Source organism: Neolamprologus multifasciatus, chromosome 2 (genome assembly GCF_963576455.1).
Source record: "Neolamprologus multifasciatus chromosome 2, fNeoMul1.2, whole genome shotgun sequence".
NCBI classification, from domain to species: Eukaryota; Metazoa; Chordata; class Actinopteri; order Cichliformes; family Cichlidae; genus Neolamprologus; species Neolamprologus multifasciatus.
The window spans coordinates 36,158,316-36,179,309 of NC_140440.1; the positions used below are offsets into that span (position 1 = coordinate 36,158,316).

The 20,994-nt window shown below is 41.2% G+C and overlaps 1 protein-coding gene across 8 annotated transcripts in view; it reads right to left on the reverse strand.

Moving 5' to 3' along the window:
* Positions 1 to 20,994, reverse strand: part of atp8a1 (ATPase phospholipid transporting 8A1) — a 111,761-nt gene that overhangs the window by 90,247 nt on the left and 520 nt on the right. For all 8 annotated transcript variants that reach the window (XM_085130802.1, XM_085130793.1, XM_085130788.1 and 5 more), the window contains exon 2: positions 3,374 to 3,488. In XM_085130802.1, coding sequence (XP_084986928.1) covers positions 3,374 to 3,488 — 115 coding nt within the window. The remainder of the gene's footprint in view (positions 1 to 3,373; positions 3,489 to 20,994) is intronic.

A 20,994-nucleotide genomic window follows, 5' to 3' on the forward strand; every position in this document is an offset into this window, starting at 1 on the left:
AGCTGTGGACTCAGACCAGATGATGACACTCAGTAAATGAGCTTAAAAGCCTGATCGCGACCCTTCAGTTGTAAAATATACACCCTGTCTGCATCTTTTTCCATGAGTTCATTAAGATCTTTTGTTTACTCCCTGCCTCGCTGCCATACTGCATTTGAGTCTGACTGAAAACGTTTTCTAAATCCTAACATTCGTTCTGTCAGCGTTCATGTGTACGAGCTGCATCACAATTATGACAGTTTGATCTGGATTGATGTTATTCTGGATTAAAAGATGCACTTTCTGCCTGCTTTTCAGCACAGAATAACCACACAAGAATTAGAGTCAGACATGTTGAGTTTTAGTTTAAATTCTAAATATCTCAGTGAAGATGCGTCAAATAAAACTGCTGCAAACGTGTTGACTTCCTTGTCAACAGAAAGTTTAGCTTTTCTTGGCCTCCACCATCAGTGGATCCACACGCTGCCCTGGTCTGTGTGTCTGACTGCAGGTAATTTGTGTAACAACTGATCATGTGCAGCTTTTGGGCCCCTTATCTGTGTTCTTATATTTTCATCATTCGTGTATAGCTTTGAGCAACAGCACATTGAGTCCATCTTGTTCAGCACTGCTGTCATGCACTGTGATAACCCCCCCCCACTCTGCTTTTTTTTATCTGCATTTTCTTCCTGGTTTTGTGGTGGATGCAGGTCCAGAGAGCGCCACACCTGTCAGCAGCTGACTGAGAAAAGAGAGCTTGTGCACTAACTCTGCCCCAGAAACCAGAAGCTCGTGTCTTGGTTCTTGGTTCTACCTTTTATATTTGGCATTCCCATATTTACTACACTACTGCTAGTATACTGATGTGTTCTATGTTTCCTTAAAGCAAGTTTCATGTAATTGTACAAATTCTGAGTTATTTAAATTCACCACACTCGGCGTGGGCCTACGTGTCAGCAGATTTGTGACAGCACTGGAGCTGCCGATCCCCTCAGTCCGTCAGCATGCAGTGAAACCTTCACTGGTTTTCCAGCTCACACGTTTTTATAAGCAGGTCTCTCTTTCATGTCAGCAAAAACTATTTTTTGAATAAAGTGTCTGCAGGAAACAACCTGACATCTTATTCTGAAATGCTTTTTATAGAATCTTTCTCAGGTGAATAAAATCTCTCCATCTCCTTCTTATATATCTTACATGCATAATGATGACACCATCATTTCTTTAGGATGAATGCACTCGCAGACAGGATGCTTTGATAATGTTCGACTTGGCTTCGACACTTTAGATAAAGTCCAGAACTGGTTGGACAAAGAACCATCATGTCTCAATATCCTCTTAGATCCTTGAGATGTTCAGTGTCTGCACCACATCAGTACCTTTACATTAAAGTATGAGTGAATCAGGCATCGCACTCATTATATAATTAAGTTGACTCATTATTCACAAAACAGAACACCAAACATATCAAGAATAAATCCTATGCAGTAAAGATTAGCTGCTGTAATTCAGTGAGTAAGACAAAATAAGCTACACACACCAAAACAAAGTCATTTGCATGTCTGGGTCACTGTGTGTTTGGACCCATGTCAGTGTGCGTCTATTCATATGTTAATTTTTCCTTGTTTTCCTCAAAAGAGAAAGCAGCACTTCCTGAATGCTCAACAGGAAACTGGTTTGCACAGCCACTCCTGTTTGCCTGTCAACATCTTTCCATTACGACCAGATCTGCACGACAAACCGTGCAGCTGAACAAACAGTTCACTAAAACCCTAACACAGGACGCATGATGCAGATCCATTAGCTGACAGGAGAAATGTGTATGTGATGGTGGACGATGACATAAGCAGTGGGTCAAAGACCATGCAACATTGGAGACAGCAACAAATCAGGTCTCTGCTTTTAAATAAATCTTTTTCTAAACCCGCCAAAGACGAACCTTCATGAAAACAGAGTCGATCTGCAAGCTGTTCAATGCTGAGATAATTTATTATTATTAATATCTAACCTATTTTAACCAAAATATGTTGATATCATCACTACTGTCTTTGAACAGTTGGTGTGACACACACACATCAGGCCTTCAGCAAGTGTTTGATGATCTTAAAATCCATATTTCTGAAACCTGCAGTGCTTTTTACTGTTATTCAAATATCAATCATATGATGCTCCAAGCAGATTTTAATATGTATTTTGTCTCACTGACGAGGGTCTTTATAAGCAATAACAAAGCTCAAAGTAATGGAGATGTTAATAAAATTAACTAATAAAAGTTAAAAAACTAAACGGATGTTTTTGACGGTGAAACTGAATCACAGAGTAAAACAAACTGTGCTAATAAAAATATACCTCATATTTACTGTTGTCTGATTTATGTTGTAAACTCATGCAGCTGAGGTAACACTGGGCTTTACTAATCCCGCTCAGTTTATAGCGTCTGTGTAAGCACGCTGTTCATGGAGCAGGAATGGGAAGCGTAATACTCCTTGACAGAGGGAGGCCTGACCCAACAATCTTGACCTTTAAAGCTAAAAGCACTCCACTTCTCCAAGATACGCAAGAAGACAAACAGGCCAGTCTGGGCACTGATGCAGCACCAGTATTACAAATCTTGCAGGTATCAAATATCACATGGCTAAGGGTGCTGTCATGGCTCTACAGCACAGGAGGATCTGTGCAGTGTTTCAGCTGTGGCTTATTCACAAGTCTGAAAGCAAGACTTCAGGTAAAGTACCACAGACTAGCCTGCTATTTACTCACGTCTATGCAGCAGAGTACTGCTGTGTCATTAGATATAATATTGTGTCACTACTGTTGCAGTATAATGCTACTGCTGCTGGAACCTTAATGAATTAAGCAGTGTGTCATCATAGCCTGACAGCAGATCCTGGGAAAAGAAGAATTCGTATACTTACATTTACAAGTGCTGCTGCCTGGAGCTTGTAAATGTCAATAAAATGTTCTGTATTTTCAGAAACATCATCACAAATAGTTTTCCATTTTTCTAGAAATATTGTGATATTTTGAGGCTTTATTTCTTGCAAAGAGACTGAAACTATTTCTGCTCCAACTCTTCTAAATGTTTGCTACTTGGAAATGATCAAATCATGTGATTGTAAATCTGCAGGTTAATTTAGGGTTAAAGCATGTTTGGCTGCAGGTTCATCATGAAGCAGCATGAGCAGCGATATATGTCAAAAAGCTGAAAAAGCCGATGTGTTGACTTCTGACTCAAAAAAAAAAACCCCACCATGCTCGCAGCTAAAAATGAAACTGCAGAATCTACAACCAGACAAACTCAGGTTCTACTTACTGCTCAACTACCTATGTCAACAAGTATGCTCTAAGACTGCAGGTAGATGCAGCCATGATTAGTAGAAACTCAACATCTCCTTACCTGACTCGATTGCTGCAAAATTTGGTGAACTGTGGTTGGTTGAGATATATGAGCCGGGCATCTTCTTGGTCAGCTAAGGATGTCTTTTCTGACGCGTCCTCTGTCTTTTCATATCCTGCAGCATGGGGGAAAAACATTTGATAAGTTAAAGAAGTCTGCGTTGAGCACAAATCAAAGTGAGATAAAAAGGGGTTTGAAGTGTTTGAGTTAGTGCGTGTCGCACCCAAAGGACTCGTCGGAGTCAGGAAGAGGAAAAGTCCAACTCAAACTAAATCAATAGAGAGCTTAGCTGACCTTGGCGCTTTAGAGGTTTTAGACACATATACAACAGCTTTTTTTTTCAGAAGTATTTTTGCACTCTGAATTCAAAATAATGCATTATAACTGCAAAGTGTGTTCCCCTCGCACACAATGCACAACACATTAGCCAAACTGTTATTACTGCAGGCTGCACAATCATTGAGACGATGTTTGTAAGTGATGCTAAACCTGCCTCAGCTCGGGCCTGATGATCTGACGGCACTATGTGGCCAAACTGTTATCCTAATGGAGTGAAAGCTACTTGGGAAAGACAATGACACGTCACTGAGAGTCCAGCTTTTATTACTACCTTCACAGTAAAACACCAACTTGGAGAAAAACCCTATTATATAACGGAAATCAGCTACTCTGTGTGGACAGTGTGACTCACAGGAAGAAAGGCAACACTGGCAGACCACAGGTATATTTGTATTGACCTTTTTCCTTTAATAAGGAAATTATCCTTTTAAAACAGCATATCTGATGATCTGAGACACTTAAGTGCAACAAAGAAATATACAATATAATTCAAATTCTTTGAGAACTTTTTCAATTATGAGCAGCAGAAACTGTTCATTGTTCAGTTGATCATCACACACTATTCTGCGAGGAAAAGAAAAGGAGGTTATTAGCAGATTTGGTACATTTAGTGCTGAAAAATCTGTCCCCACATGGATGCAATTCTTCTTTCCACTCCTTTGGAAAAACGAGGCACTGTTCGACTCCCACCAAGTACCAAGTTCAGCAAAGTGGGATGAAGCTCTGTCGGCTAAAACAAAACGACCGAGGCCTCGTGAGCGCAGTATGTGGGTCACAGAGATGCTGTGGCTGTAACACATTTTTCCTTGTTGTTTTTAAAACCTGACTAAATATCTTTGATTTGTAAAAGTCATTTTTGCATCTTACTTTGCCACTAAAAACAAAGACTAACACGTTGCAGATGCAGACGGGTATAATGCTTACGCCTTTAAAATGCATGCTTTCTATGCAGGAGGCAGATGCTGCGTCATGCGTCGAGGGACGTTGCAGCCTGCAACTTGCCAGCAATATCAAGCACAAAGCATGAAACTGCTTAGTGCAGAAGTGGAAATGGGAAGCACACATCTCTCATCTCCTCTCACACATGTAGCTAGAAGTGAGGTTTAGTCCTGAACTTTATACTTGCAGCAGTTACGTTTAAAGTGCCCCCTTCCTGATAAGGTAAACACAACAAATGTCCTGCTGAAGTAAAGATCACATTGGAGAGTAGTACAGAAGAGTATTTGACAGGAATCATGTAGCCTGGAAGATAAGAAGAGAAAATCAAATATGGATTTTTGCTTAATTCTGCTGAAAGAGGAAACAGCTGAGACATAAAAAGGAACCTGTCATACTTCTCCTTACTTACTGTCCTACATATTTGCTGTTATAGCTTTTGATCATAAAACTGGACAAGAACGAGGCTTCAAATAATGAATGAGGTCAACATATGGTTACATAACCCTAAAAATTCAGGCTTCAGACTGCGTTAAACGTTTCTTATCAGCCTTTTTTTGTACTTTTTCTGTATGAGTATCACTTTAATATGGTCATCTCAGTTCTTGTCATGAGATGCCACAGCAACCAGCAACCTGGATTAGTTTGAACCGAAAGTCTCCAGTAGCTCCAGCAGACTCACAAAGACATAAACACAGAGCTGTAAACGAGCACGAGAGGTCACTTTAAGGTTTCTGGGGTTCACATTTCCCTGTACTTCACTGATATGTCTGGATTAATGACTTGAGCAATGCTCACAGCGCTAATGTAAAACTTCAAAGTCAACAGTACTCCTGGATTCTCAGATTGCATGCATGTGCTCCACTGGATGCTGGCTAGTCTTCCCTCACATACAGTGGTGTTGGTGTTAGAGGGAGGCACAAAGGGAGAGCAAAGCTTTCACAACTATAGAGAAGGTGTTTAAAATGGAAAGAAGGACCATTCTCAGGCACAAACGTAGGAGTGAGGAAAGCTGGCAGGAAGCACGAACAACAAAAGCCAGTGTCAGGAGGTGCTGTAACCAGAGCCCTGACTGCTCCCAAAGCCGCTGCCTGCAGTACGTCTTTCTTTTAATGTCAAGTCAAAACAAAGAATGCCAACACTTTCTCCAAAGTCACACTTCACGCTGTCACCACTCTTAATTTTCCTTTCTGCTCTCACCTTTCACTTAGCACTTTCTCACTCATGTTACACAAACCATGATTCTTAGATTACAGCTACTTGTTATTTGAATGATCCACTTGGCTTTACATAGATTATTGAGGAGTGAGAGCTAGCATCGCCTCCTTACACTTTCTGTCCTTAGCATGTGCTCTGGGCTAAAAATAAATGCCCCCCGTAGTTGTTTACATGGCTGGGAGTTCGCCATCACAGCCTTGTTACACAAGGCAACAGATCTGCATGGGTAGTGTAATGGATTAGTGAGGTAACAAACCGTGGACACAGCAGCAGGAGGTTTAAGAGTGACACCAACTACTCAAGTCAATAAATGCTCTTCCTGTTTATTATTAAGCGTTTTGTATGAACAGTGTAAACAATGTTGCAATAAACTAACAATTTCCTTGTAGTTCGTTTTTTGTGCACCAAGAAGAAGAAAAAGGTTTTTCCTGCATACTAAAACATTGGCAAAAACACCAGTATTATATTTTGTTATATTTTAAAGCCATGTTTTATTAAAGGTTACACTGTGTACTCTTTTACCAAAATGACCTCCCAGAATTATCTGGTCAGCTCAACAAAGACTTAGAGCACCTGTTGAAATATGTTTTCACGGTTCTGTGTTACACAAAGAACATCGTTTCAGAAAACGGGCGATGTAAAAAGTCACTGAAAGACCTGCAACACCACAGCATCACATAATATTCCTGAACAGCTGATTCATTGATCCTGTACGGACTTCACGGTTTGGTGGTTCCTCTTTAAGAGGATGTGCGTTCATCCCTCTTTCATGGAAGTAGGCCTCGCCTCTTCGGTCCAAAACTAAAACTGAATTTGCAGCCAAGAGCTCACCTGGTGACACTGGGACGACAGGTACTTAGCAATGAGTAACAACACTGAGTAAAGGTGAAGGAAAGGACACTGACTCAAAGGCTGCTGCTTCTGAGGCTGGGCTGGATGAGAAGAGAGCTACTGGCAAAAACTACAGCAAACAGCAAACAGCGATTTCTTTCTGTTATATGTTCGTCTTCATAAGGAACCATTTCTATGCACTTTGACATTATTTAGCAATTTCAGCACGTGAGGACTTTCTGGAAGTTTACTATGCTGTAGTTAAGATAATACTGCTTGCAGAGTGTAGCTAGACGATAGCACTGTAGGTTTATGGGTTTATATCACCACCTGTAAAGTCATAAAAATAATTCTCAGTGTCAGAGACGACCAGAGGAAGAAATCACAGCATAGCTAACTTGTGATTATGTTTTTCCTGGTTCAAAGCAGGCCTTTGGGGACTAAAACTATGCACATAAATATAGCTGCTCCAAGTCTAAAGTGTGAGTAAAATGAACCGTGCTTTAATCAAAGAGTTTTCTGTAGTCATTGTTGATCATATAAATATTTGCCTTTGATGGATGGCTACAACATCCTTTATTTGTCTTTTTGTAGAACTAATCCCACACTAATGTTGCTCAGTTTCATCAGGAAGTCTGCTCAATGGCATTTCAATGATAACCAATGCCAAAGAGATGGCCTACACACCAGGGAACAAATCCAACCAAGAAAAAATAAAGTTAGTGAAGAAGCCAAGTCTTTAAGCAGCTCGGGTTATCAAGGAATTACCTTCTACACTGGCAACAGTGAACAGGACAGGGGTGGTAGAGCTGGTAAGTGCAGCATAAGGCCTGTGTGGAGTAACAGGCCGAGGAGCTGGCTGAGCAGCTGTGATTGATGCTGCGTCTCTGTGTTGAGCCTTCGCAGCAGGAGCCGTGTGCTGGGGTGGACCAGGTGCTGCAATGCACCAGTTGCAGCTGGTGATGCTGCTGTTTAACCGAGTCCTCTTCCTCTCTCCTGAGAGCCACTGTGACACAAGCAACTGTACAGGAAGCTAAGACCTAGTCTGTATTTCCTTGGTGCAGTAAAGCTGTGTGATGTCAACATCGACATCATTTAGACTAAAGCCAGGACAGTGTGTTATTTGCTGCCTGTTAGATGAATCAAGCTTTTAATCCACAATATACACTTTATAGTAAACATCACTAATATGTCAAACACTTAAGCAACCACGGTTTGCATCATGAGCTGAAATGTCTGCTTACAGAGTCAGATGAACATTAGAAATTATTTCCCAAATCAAGACAAAGTCTTTCTTTTCTCAACACCTGTGGAGATACGGATGAATCTGTCTCATCTTCCTAATAACATCAGGGTAAATGTCAGACTCGGACTCTCAGTTTGTCTCTTGATTATTACCGGATTGTTTTCTCATCACAGCCAGTTTGTTCCACGAATGTTTCACAGTCTTAAGCAGAGTTAAGATTTGTTCTTGTCGAGCCTTAAGAGGTTTGATACGGCTACTATTCTTGCACACCTGATCCAATTAAAGGCTACATGCTGAACACTTTAATTGGCTTTAAGAGCAAAAGTAGCTCAAGAGCGAGAAAGTGGTGGGGTGGGCTCGACAAACGGGGAGGTAAACTAAATACTTCAGCCTATCGAGCACTCCTGATGCATTTATATGCCACTACTGAATGTCAGTAACTTTCAACTTCTCTGTTTCATCATTTGTGTTGTCGTTGTGTCTCTGCACAGCCTTATTAGACGGCTGCCCCTCCCTGAGTCTGCTTCTGCTCTCTTCTTCCTTCCCACTGTCGATGCTGCTCATAGGACATTGTTGCAGTTTTCACTGCGACTCCAGGTGATGTTGCAAGGAGCTGGCTCTATATAGAGAGAAAACTGGGTCCAATCAGAAGATATGCAGCTTTTAATCACATCAGGAGCAAAAACTATACTTGAAATGGGGATTTTAATTAAAGGTCAAGGGTCAAATTAGCAATGGAAACGTTAAAATGTTACTACAGTGGCACTGGAGCTGTAACCATGGACACATTTAAAAGTAGCACACAAGGCCAACAGGACAATCCAGAGGAGCTGGGGATGAGAATTTGAGGAGGTCATTAAAATAACTTTTCCCAGCTACTCCACAGAGGCCTCCGCATGCTCTCCCTCCCCCACCATATCCAGTTCTTCCCTTATGTTCACACACTCTGCAGATAATGTACTGAACCACAGCCGCACGTCTCAGTGGGATCTGCTCTCAATATTCCCCGGTGGACACCGTGCTTTTTCTCAGCACTAATGTCATTAACTGCAGGCGTGTCACGGCTCAGCTCCCTGACATTAACACACAGACCATAAATAGTGGACTTGGTGGGTATTCACTGTGGGCATCATTCTGTGTTTATAACAGCACCTTTCATCTATTACTTGAAGCCCTATATTACACATAGCACTGGACATAAAATAATGTAAGAGGCGCAGAAAGAAAAGAGGGCGAAGAAAGTCACAAAGAGCTAAATAAAGCTCAGTGGGAGGAGATCTGCACACAGCTCTGGAGGGGAAGCCTCCAGAGGAAGGATCAATGCCACCGAGTGTCGTAATGAGTTTGGATGCAGGCCAGATGCCGGGATTATTGCTCGTGTCAGCCAACAGACAGACGGGTGGAACAATAGTCACAAGGGGGCACGTATTTTGGAGAGGGTGCCCAGTGGGAAAAAACTGGGCCCAGAAAGGCTTGGCCAAGCCACGCTGGTCTTCCCCCGTCTGTTTCTGTATTCCTATTGCTAAGCGCTGCAGGTTACAGAGACACGGAGAAACCGACAGGCAGGGAAAATCCCTCTTCAATCGCCTCTGTATGTTTAAGATGCTAAAAGCATGGAAAGACTAATTATTTTCTATACGTCTAAACTTTCACACTTGAATATGAGCTCATTGTTAACGATGGGGTAACGATAAGCCCAACCCCTGCTGATTCACAATCCTCCCGATGGGACTATTGCTCAGGTCAGGCAGTGCTGGGGGGGGAAATTATTCCTGGCAGGACTGTCAACACAAAAAAAAGATAAAATGCACATAATGGCCCCAGTGACAGGAACCATAATGACCTGATAGTCGAGTATATTAGCCGGTACTGCGTCTTGTGACAGTCAGGCACATTATAGCACAGCACTAATCCATGTTTTCAAGTAGATGATCAAATGGAAATAGTTATTGTGGAGTAAATGTATTTTTAGCAACAGTATCTTATTAATGTTTGACGTCAAACGACTCTTGTAGCAAAGATATTATCAAGATATCATATCACAGTTTTGCTACGTCGTGGAACTTCCTTTGGCGAGCATCTATTATGTACTTAATTACACAGTGATGACTCACGAGGATCTGTGACTTCAGAAAGGCCCATTAGTCAATCAGCTAGAGTGCAGAGCAAGTGTGGAGGTAAATGAAAACGTAAAAAGGCTTTTTGTTCGTCCAGAAATAGGTTCTAAAAGAATAATGAGCGCAAGAGGCTTGAAGGCTTGTCAATAAAGTGTAGCCGAGAAGGCACGTGAGCTGGCCACAACAAGCATTCAATCACACCCGGGGTAGGTGGGGGCAGGCAGCTGGGGGCTGCGGATATTGATCCCATACAGACAAATAGCAGCTAAACCAGTCAAGAAACTCTGTTAAGAAAAGCAGCACAGGACACACAAATGACTGACTTTATTCTGTCTTTACACGAGCAGAGCTACCGTGTTAACAAGTACCCAAATCAGTCAGCTAGAGGAGGCAGAACAGGAGTTCAGCATCCTCCGTCTGCACGTTGTTCACCTTAACCTGAGGCTATTTACCGTTGTTATTAGGCTCAAATTAGTTCCAAACCGCTGGACTTCAGGATGTCTCAGTCTCAGAACTCAGTGAGCCTAATGCGCCATTTAGATCAGCTCATCGCCACCAAAGAAAGATCTCAACATGATTCATTTATGCCACATAAATATTTCAGCAGACAGAGCGGCTACAGTCTATTCATGGAACGAAGGCCCCGGAGATGAAAGCCCCCCTCCCTCCGATCACCTGCCATTTGTGAATGAGGAGAAGAGCTGGAGGGGAATATAGATACCGCCTCAATCTAAGCAACGGCAACGTCCATAAGTCGCTTATCAGATCACAATGCTGTAACCAGCACTCACAACAACAACAACAGGGCAGCTGCAGATTTAATCCCCCCTCCCTGTTTGGCTCCGTCTGGCTCCTCATAGGCTCAGGAGGGCTACAGTAGGGCGGATAGTGCAGGGACAACACAGGCAGCTGGGGCTTGCACTGACATCAGAGGGCTGGCCCTGCTCGGCTTAGTGAGGATCTGCAGAGAGAAACCTTTCATTGTGTTTATGAATGATAAAAGAGAGAGACATATGCCATGAAATGTAAAGGAATGGACACAGGAAATAGTCTTTGAATGTCAGTCACTCAGTTATTCTTCAAGGACACGTCTAAAACCTGCAGGACGCCGGCCCTCGAGGCCTGGATTCCCCGCCCCTGATTTAGACCTTCACTGAACAACCGCTAGCAAATAACCAAAGTTATATTCAGGACAATAAACCAATATCACAATGAATAACTGTAAAATGTTAACACACACAAGTTTTTCCTTTTTGTCATCTCTGCAAGCAACAGGACAGTTATTTGGAGAGTCTAGACTTATACTTTGGAAAGACTTAAATTTCAGTGTCCATGGGGGTATAAAGGACGCATTTACAGTCGGGTCTCCAACTAAATATGATAAAAATCTAACCATCGTTTGCTGGTAGGTAGATATGCCTATTGTACTCGCCTTTGGTTAGGCTGTACCCCAAAATGGTTTCACACTTGTTGCTGATTTGTGTGCCATCTCTCACTCTTTGCTGTATTAAGCAAAATGTGAACATTAACATACTAACAAGCTCAAAGTGGCCATCTGTGTAAGCATGAGTGGTCCACTTATTTAGGAAATTCAAAAAGAGTCGATGCCTTTTTGTGGTGTTTCTGGCTATTTGACAAACAAACGTATGCTTGAGTAACTCAACTTGAACTCAATTAAATGGTTAAAACATGACAGCCTGTTCCTTTGGGGGGGGGGGGGGGGGGGGATGCCAAAACTTAAAGGTAAACAGTGAAAGCATAAACCTAATAATATTTCCTTTTGTAGTCTGATCAATTGTAAAGGCTAAAACACTTTACATATTCTTAACTGTAGCTCTTCTGTACTTTAACCTTTTGTTTTTTTGCGAGAACAGGAACAACGAGCTGTAATGGGATCTGGCATGTTTTGGCTCATGTTAATGTTGCAAAACCAGATGGATTAGTTACCAGTATGTCAGGTTTAATGGGACGCTCCTTAAAGATAAACAGCGTGAATGGCTGCTTATTACGACTCTCAGTGCAGGCAGCATTATCCAAAGACTGAACGTGCTTTTAGTGGCACAAACATGAAAGCTGAACAAATGTAAAATCAATCTTAAATCTTAATGAAACTCCTACAAAATAATGAGATATTTAGTTCATGGCTCAGATTTTAAAACAGGCAACAACAACAACACACTGAGTTTTCTCCACACAGTTTCTGCCACATGTTCTCTAAAAATAGCTTTAATCTACAAATGGCTGAGTAATGACAATTAATCCGTGCCCGTGTTTCAGCGCTGCCATTTGACCTGATGCGACATGTTTGACGTGCCAGTGAGATGGGCCTGAACCGGCACCTCCGTCAGCTAGTGCACAAAGTCCAAAACATATCAACTGTTCTCCGTCTGACTGAGGAAATAATAATGTAGGTAGATGCAAGTTATTGTCTCTTATTTACTCACGTCTCAGTATTAAGAACAGTGCTGCTTTTATTAAACTCATGAAGTGATGACTTCATGCATTATTCACACCACAGTCCAATAATATGAGCAGTGATTGTCTTTTGGGCTCATTTTAAGGATAACCTTGATGATCCACCACATGCATTATAAAACATTTTTACATATACTTTTAAAACTAACCATAAATCTGCAAATGCATTGCTGTGACCTGGCTGAACGTAGACCTGGCTGAGACGGGATCGTTGTCGTATGATGAACGCGCTCTCGGGGGTGGGAGGAGGGTGTGGGGGATGGTTGAGTGGGGCAGCGAGAATTTCATCTTCCCAGCCACTGAGGGTGTTGCTTTCCTGTGGAGTGCCCGCTGACACCTCTTCATCTGACCTCGTCATCCCACTGTCACACTGTCACACTGGCTGTCTCCTGGCACACGCATGCTAGCTGCAATTTCCCTGCTGTTTCAGCTGAGTGTGCATCACACTTTCACACACCGGGGGCACAAGATTCTGCTCAGCAGCAAAAACGTACGATGACAGAAAAACAGACACAGTTTATATCTGAGATTCTTTCATGTTTCAGGATCTGCTGCCCATCTATAGCTGATGGAAAAATCGAGACGAATGGAGGATCTCTACAAGCATAAATTTACAATGCAGGCTTTCAGTGGGTTGTAAATAAGACTCAATCAGGATGTCAGCTAACCATCAAATGATCTAATCGATTTCAGCAGATGGTGAGATTAGGGACCATAAAATCAAGGATTTAGTGGCTTTTACACTGAATCCAAGTTGGTCTTATAATTGAAGCTATTGTGCTTTTTTATTATTTTTAGTCATACAAATACTATTACTAGAGGTGGGAATCACCATACAACTCTCGATACGATATTATCACAATACTTAACGCACGATACGATATTATTGCAATTTTTTAAAATATTTAGCGATATTCAGATTCTGTACATAAAGGTAAACTTTATCAATATTCATTTTCTCTAATATCAAAGTCTCACACTCAGTCTTTCTCTCATTTCAGTTTTATTGTTGACAAACTGAACGGTTTGTATTACAGTCTAGTCCAACTTAACTGAATCAACCATCTGGTACAATTATAGCTATTCTGAACTATGCAGTTTATGAAAACTATGCAGCCCCTTCAGCAACTGAAGAATTTGAAAGGAAATTAAAACAAAATAGAATTTTACATTAAATAAAAAAGTTTTAAACTTAATTAAAATAAAACATGTCTTAAATTAAAATAAGTAAACTGTCATGTTTATTAAACACATTTGGACAGTGAAGGAATGTCAGGATTCTTGCTCAGAAAAAGGATCAACATGCTCTGAAGTCAGAGCACAAAAACCTTTTTGTAACAAAATATCGATTTCTGCTGTCCCTGTATCCATACATTATTAGCTAACAAAATATCACCATGCTACATAGTATCCATTTTTTCCCCCACCCCTAACTATTACTGTGGTGGACGTTCACATCAAAAATGACCATTTTCAAATTATGAGGTCAGTGTATGTGGAAGTAATCCCTGTCATCTAAAGTACACAGCTCTACCTGTGAGCACAGAAGCTCCACCAACCTGCTGTTTAAAGAGAGGGGGCAGGTGAAGTAAGTAGCTTGGTGAACAGAGGCTTTAATTTTAGAAGAAGATGAGAAGATAAATAAACATTATTTTGGTCTGTCATACCAAGGTACTCTGACTGAGTCCAAGGGTAATATAAGCACAAAACATTAAAGTAAATATTGAGTTTGGTCAGTACTGCATTGATTTTTGCTTTTGAAATGCACAACTAAGTTTATTTCATTTTCCTACCTGAATAAAGTCACATTCACATAACAAATGTTCCTATGCCAAGTAGAAAACACTAGTTTACTGCATAGATCCACGGCTTTGATAGCCTTCACACTAAAATCATGATCATGAGTTTCCCTTGCCTGACATCAACATAACAACAAATATAGCAAACAGTACAACAGTCTGCGTCTCTGCATGATGACCCAACTCTAAGTTCTTAGTCTCTGAATCTATCTCTTAGTGGGAACATGCATTTGCACGTTCCTCCTCACGGTGACCTGCCACATCCACTTTGCCTTGCAGACAGAGAGGAATCATTGAGGTGAGGGAAATTGAGTATCTGAAGAAACACATATTAGACTGGCTGCAGGTTAGTGATGGAGGCAGGACGTGAAGTGGAAAATGGAGAACAGGATGTGTCCCGTGCCGTCACATAGGGTAGAGAAGCCAGAGGGAACTTGATATGACACACCAGCAAACCCAGGAAGGGGATTTAGTGGCATGTTGTGCCACATTATTATCAGCCAGTGATTCACCAGGCACACTGGCAGCTTTCAATCCCTGCAGTGTCCCTGCCCGTGCTATTACAACTATTCAGACAGACCGAGGTTTAGCTGGTCTTATTAAAATGCTACTGGGCAACAGCCTGCTCCACATATGCTTGAAAAAAAATGTGGATAATGCCAGTGAGGTAGGGATAGCTTGATTATAGAAGAAGCTATAATGTCTCACTCTTAACTAGTAGATGGGTAATGAGAGTTGAAGAACTATTATTCTCCTTCTCCCCACAAAATTTTGATGAGTTACTTGACTCACAGCTTTGGCAAAAAGCTTATATCAGCTCATCCACGTTTTCATATGTTTTACAGTTTTTGCACTTTGATTTTTTTCTGGAAATGTGACCATCAGTGATCACATCACTCTAAATTCTGAGCCTGGAACACATTAAAAAAGGTTTATGTTTGTTTTGCTTAAAAAACAACAACAACAACCACCTTTTGTTCTGTGTCTGTGATTCGTGTGATTTTTCACCTACTAACATTTCAAATGAGCCTTTTTACTTGGGAAGCTCCTGCCACTCACGGCGAATTTAATGAAAAAATTGCTGAGTGCATGTTGCTGGAAGTGGATGATGTAAACATTTCAGAATGATAACTGGCTGACAAATGGCTCAAATAGAAAAGAGGCAACAGAACTGCCAAAAAACCCTTTAAAGTTCACTGGCTGCCCATTTCTTTTAGGATTCATTTTAAAATTCTTTTATTTGCTTTTAAAGCTCTCCATGGCCTCGCTCCATCTTATCTCTCTGAGCTGCTACAGCCTCATACACCCACCCGCTCTCTCAGGTCAGCTGATCAGCTGCTCCTGAAGATACCCAGGACTGGGCGTAAACTTAGAGGAGATCGTGCTTTTGCTGTAGCAGCTCCAAAACTGTGGAACGAGCTTCCTTTAGAGATCAGACAGGCCACTTCTTTATCTGTTTTTAAGTCACTCTTGAAAACCCACCTCTTTACCCTGACCTTTGACACCATGTGAGATGTTGGTTTTTTATTTTTATTTTTTTTTATTTTAGTTGTTTTTAGTTGATTCGATGCTGTTTTATCTTGTTTTTGTTTTAATATAGGGCTGTTTTAATTTTATGTTTTATGTGTTTTATTTATTTTTTTTGCTGTTTTCTGTTATTCTATTGTTTTAACTTATTTTCTGTACAGCACTTTGTTCCTGTGCTGGGTATTTTAAAGTGCTTTATAAAGAAAATTGGATTGGATTGGATAAAGATCAAAAAAATACACCATGAAATGCACAGCCAGTGGCTGCAGTGGACACTTCTTATTGTTTCTTCACTTCACCTCTTTGTATGTTAAAACTTCGCACCTCTGCACAGCTGGTTGAGAGACCAACAGCACAAGCAAGAGTGGCCCACAGACCAGCTGTACAACTTACTTTGTGCACTGCCTCCATCGTGCTTCTTCTGCTGGACCATGAATCTTGGTTAAGGCCTGATTTAGACTTCTGCTGTCAATCTTTGTAGAGCCTACCAAGTGGCCGATGTCACTACCGGCATTTATGCTTGTGCGTGGTGCATTATGTGTTACCTTGTGGTCATGTCCCAGCATTTTATACACAGTGCCAGCCGATAGAAACTCACTTCTGGGTCTCCATTCTTTGTTGTGGTCTTTTCCCCCCCAGAGTCTTTCAAGTTTTTCCACTCTTTCGTACATTCCCTCACATCCATTCAGACAGTTTCGGCAATGTCCTACAGGATGTTGCTGACCTCTAAGGATGCCAGGCTCCTTATATTGATTATTATTCCTTAGATTGAGACTATCGTTGTTCTTGTCTTTCCGACAAATATAAAAATATTGAGAAAGTAGCAGGAAATGCACAGGAGGAATTGATAGTACTGAAAATGGCCAATCACTATGGTTACAGGTGATTGGCCATTGGTCATGCATCAACATGACATGTAGTTACATTTCTACAGCGGTAAATGTCAGGTTACATTGTAGGGTTTCAGAGGGGTTTGTGCTAACAACATAGTTTCTGCTGAAACATAAATATTCAGTAAACCTGATAATGGTTGAACCTGTGGTTGTGTGTCGGGGTCAGTGCGTCCTCTTTCAGCACAGCTGTTATTCTTCATAAGAGCAACACCTTAATAGCCTTAGAATTGATGCTTTATTATACAAATATCAACGTTTTGATGATCATCGAGCTTTACAGGAAGCTTTGTTCGACTTTCAAAATAAAAGCTCCAACAAATGTTGTGCTGCTCCTCATGGGAACTAAATGATGCTGGATTTTCTGAGATTTTAAGACAAAACTCATAAATAATAAAATTACATTTTGATGAATGTTTTCAGCTGTCTCTTCCATAGACACAGACTTATTATTGACATGGTTATAATTATTAACACTAAACAAATTAGGAAAGAACTTGAAAGTAAATCCTCACAAATATTAATGTCACTTATCTGGGCTTATAGAAAGTGCTGGCTTTTCTATATATAATTAAGTACTCCCTGGCTGCCTTGCCAGTGGCTGTCTGTCTCTGTAGGATCATACATTAAACGTGCTGATAAGCACTAATGTCACCTGCATCCCAACTGTCTTAGATAAGGTTGTTTTGGCAACACACGAGGAACAGGCTGGCAGGGATCTCGGCTGTTTCCACAGCACAGCGGAGAAGAGTGACAAGGAGTGGGGCTGCACGTGGTGGCCAGGACTGGTGAGTGTGCAGCACAGAGGGGGCTGACGGACAGGCTGCTGATGGATTAGGTGGTAAGCCTGGCAGAGGGCTGCCCTTTCTAGATGGAAGCCTGCCTGATGCACAGTGGTGATTAAAATATAAAACTGAAGGGTGGGGAGTGTGCTTAGGCTCTCATAAAAACAACTGAAAGAAACGCTGCTGAGCAGACGCATGACTGAGCAAAACAGTGGAAGTGGATATGGAGCCATGAGGCTGGAAAATACTTGATCCAAGAGCAGCAGCAGCACAGGCCATCAACCTGGAAGCACGGAAGGTGATCCAGTCCAACACTGAGACGGATGCTTGAAAAGAAATGTCCCCCAAAGCAGGCGGAGAAGAGTGCACACAAAGCCAAGTGAAGTGAAAAGCTTAATTGTTTGCTCTTTGTAACCTAAAAAGCTGGTGTAATGGTGACAGCAATAGCTGCTGCATAATTCATCTGTTTGTTCCTCTGACTGCAGCAGGCTCCGCATTGGTCAACAGTTTCATACAGTCTCGTCGTATTTAATTATTTAGATTTCTACCACTATAATGCACAAGCTCGTCAGCAGAAATCCATCATTTCTGTTGTGCTGCGCAGGATGACAAATTGCGTTACAGTTACCAGCCCTCGAGTGGCATTTTAGGACCAACAGACAAAACTACCGCCAATAAATCACCTTTCAGCAAGAGGATATTCAAATTCCAGTCTGAGAGCAGTTTTACTTTTTATTTTATATTTTGTTTTTTAATTTTCTTTTCAGTTTGTTTCCAGGGTGGATTTGCTCATATCTGCAAACCCACTATTTTTTGAAAATGTTCAGTTTCAGTTTAGTTACCATTAGTTTCAGTGCAGCATTTTGTGAAGGACTCAAAGTCACATCGTTTTTAGTTCGATTTTTTATCGGCAGTCGTCTTTTGCTTTGTAAGCAGTCGTGAATTTATATTTACTTAATCATAACTGTCTGCCCCAAAGCTATCTGCTTGTTAAGGCTGACATCATTAGCCATTTCCAGGCCTAAACGTTCCTGCAGTTCCGAACAGCAAACAAACACTGAGGCCTTGTATCCAAAGCCTTTCATCTCCATTAAAATGATTAGTGTGTGTGTTCTCATAGGTGTTACAATAAAGTGTCCAGGCATCCATGAAAAAGAGGATTTTGGCGGTTTAGCAAAGTTTCAAGTTTACACTGTGTTGGATTGACAGTTAAAAACTAAAAATGATATGAAAAATGTTCTCACTTAAGTATTTCTAAAATACTGGAATTTACAACACCGCTGTACCTTTGGATGTAAACAAAGACATCCAAAGGGCTGGCTGGCAGACAATAATGCACTACCTTATGTCTAACTACTGAGTAATACACTTTAGTACAAGGAATGTGTAATATGAGGGTGAAATTGTTCTCAATAGAAGTGCATGCAGAGACAAATCTAATGATGTTGGAAGGAAGGAAGGAAGGAAGGAAGGAAGCTGTTGAAAACGAACAAAGCTTCAGCCAAGAGAACATCTGAGATGAACCTATCAGTAGCAAGAGGTTAGTCATTAGTACGTTGCTGCACAGTGCTGATCATAAGCTTAATGCAAGCTGAAAGCGATTCTTTTCTGAAGTGTTCCAACATTAAGAGTCTGAGGCTGGAGTGAGTTTTTATAAATGTAGCCTGAAGACATGCTACACTTGAACGATGCTAATAAAAAGGTGTAGAGGTTGAAACTGACAACCAAACATTGTTCAAGGGGCTAAAAAATAAAATAAAATAGAAAATAAAAGATAAAAATCAAGCAAAACAGGCAAGAGCCTCATCCAACGAAGGAGACTCTTGAACCCAAACACAGTCGTGACAAATCTCTGAACAAGCAAATAACCTCTACGATTCAAGACCATCTGTTGGGAGTATGGACTGGCATACAGTGAGTGGACCGATTACTTCCAGTGCAGCTTCGTATCTGGGTAGTGGAGAGACTCTCAATAATTAAATCTTCAGAAAACTATTAGGAAAAGATGCTTTCTTTCCCAATCTTTCCCAATCTTTCCCAAACCCTTTAAAAACTTCTCATAGAACAAAAGGCATTATTCTAATTCCATGGGTAATCCATTTAGAAAACAGCCTGAGATGTCTTAAGAAATATAAATGAAGTTTAAAACTGTATTTCGGTTTTCCACATTCATTAAGTCTAATATCAGCACATGTACCTTCACAGCAGAGAGGCACAAAACCTTCACGAACTCTACATGTTACTCAAAAGGATTAACAATGCACTTCATCAAGAAACTGTAGTATTAAAGACTTCCACACTATGCAAAGCCAGGTAGATCCTTTGATGGTCTAGTTCTGGCCCCCCAAATGCATGTTTGATGTGCTGTTAAACAAGGTCAATTTTTGAAAAAAAAGTAGTGAAAAACACATTAAACTTACACCAAAACACTGGTGGTAAATTACAAAGCAGATAATATGTATAATAAGGTGGGCTAGACATTACGCAACAACTTCATCCAGATGCACACAAAAACAAATTAGAAAAGGTTCATTTTAATTCACTTTATAAGACCAGCCCGCCTGCCTTAGGGGCCAAAATTATATAATCAACAGCAATAACTCAGACTGAGATATTACCCAGACCTCTGCAGCTATAAATCAAGCCCAAGCCTTTCAAAATAAGTGGCAGCAGCGCTGCTACATTTACTGTGAAGAGAAACAGAAACTTCAGCAGGCATCATAACAAAATGGGTTTTTGTTATGATGCCTGCAGATAAATTCAGTCAAAGCCCTGAGTAGTCAGAGGTCAATGTCAGCCTCACATGAATGACTGCAGGGGTTTAAAGACTGGCTGCAGGTGCACACGTCTGCACACCTGCAGCAGGTAGGTAGACTTCTGTGTTTGGACTCTGCTGGAAAGACAAACACAACTTTAAGCCTAAAATGCCACTAAGTGGGATTTCCTGTCCTAAAGTAAACACATCCTTTTACGAGCATTCAAATCACTTAGGTAATGCCTGTGTATCTGCATCTCCATTCCCTGCCAAACACAATAGAGATGCAGTGGAAAGTTCTTGGTGCAGGGAAGGAGTGGGGGCCCAGCTGAACCACAATGGCTGTATTATTAGACCCACACAGTTGTAGATGCCATTTGCTGGACACTTGTGGATACTTTGAGTACGCTACAACTTAATCTGTTTTCTGAGATGATGGGTGATTCCTAGGAGGTAGGATATGGCTTGTCCCGGGGTCAGGTGCAATCTTCAGCGGCTTCACTTTGACAACGCCTTTGTCTCGAAAGCCCTTCTCGTCTATCACTTTCACTTTAGGCTAACTTATTTTTTTAATATTTAACTTGAAAGAGTTCTTTCCCTTGAACGTCTCATAGAAAACTTCCAAACCGCCCGACCCTCTCTTCCCTCGGGTCTTATTTACGCCTATTCGGGGGGACCGTTAATCACGGCTTTAGCTAGCGAG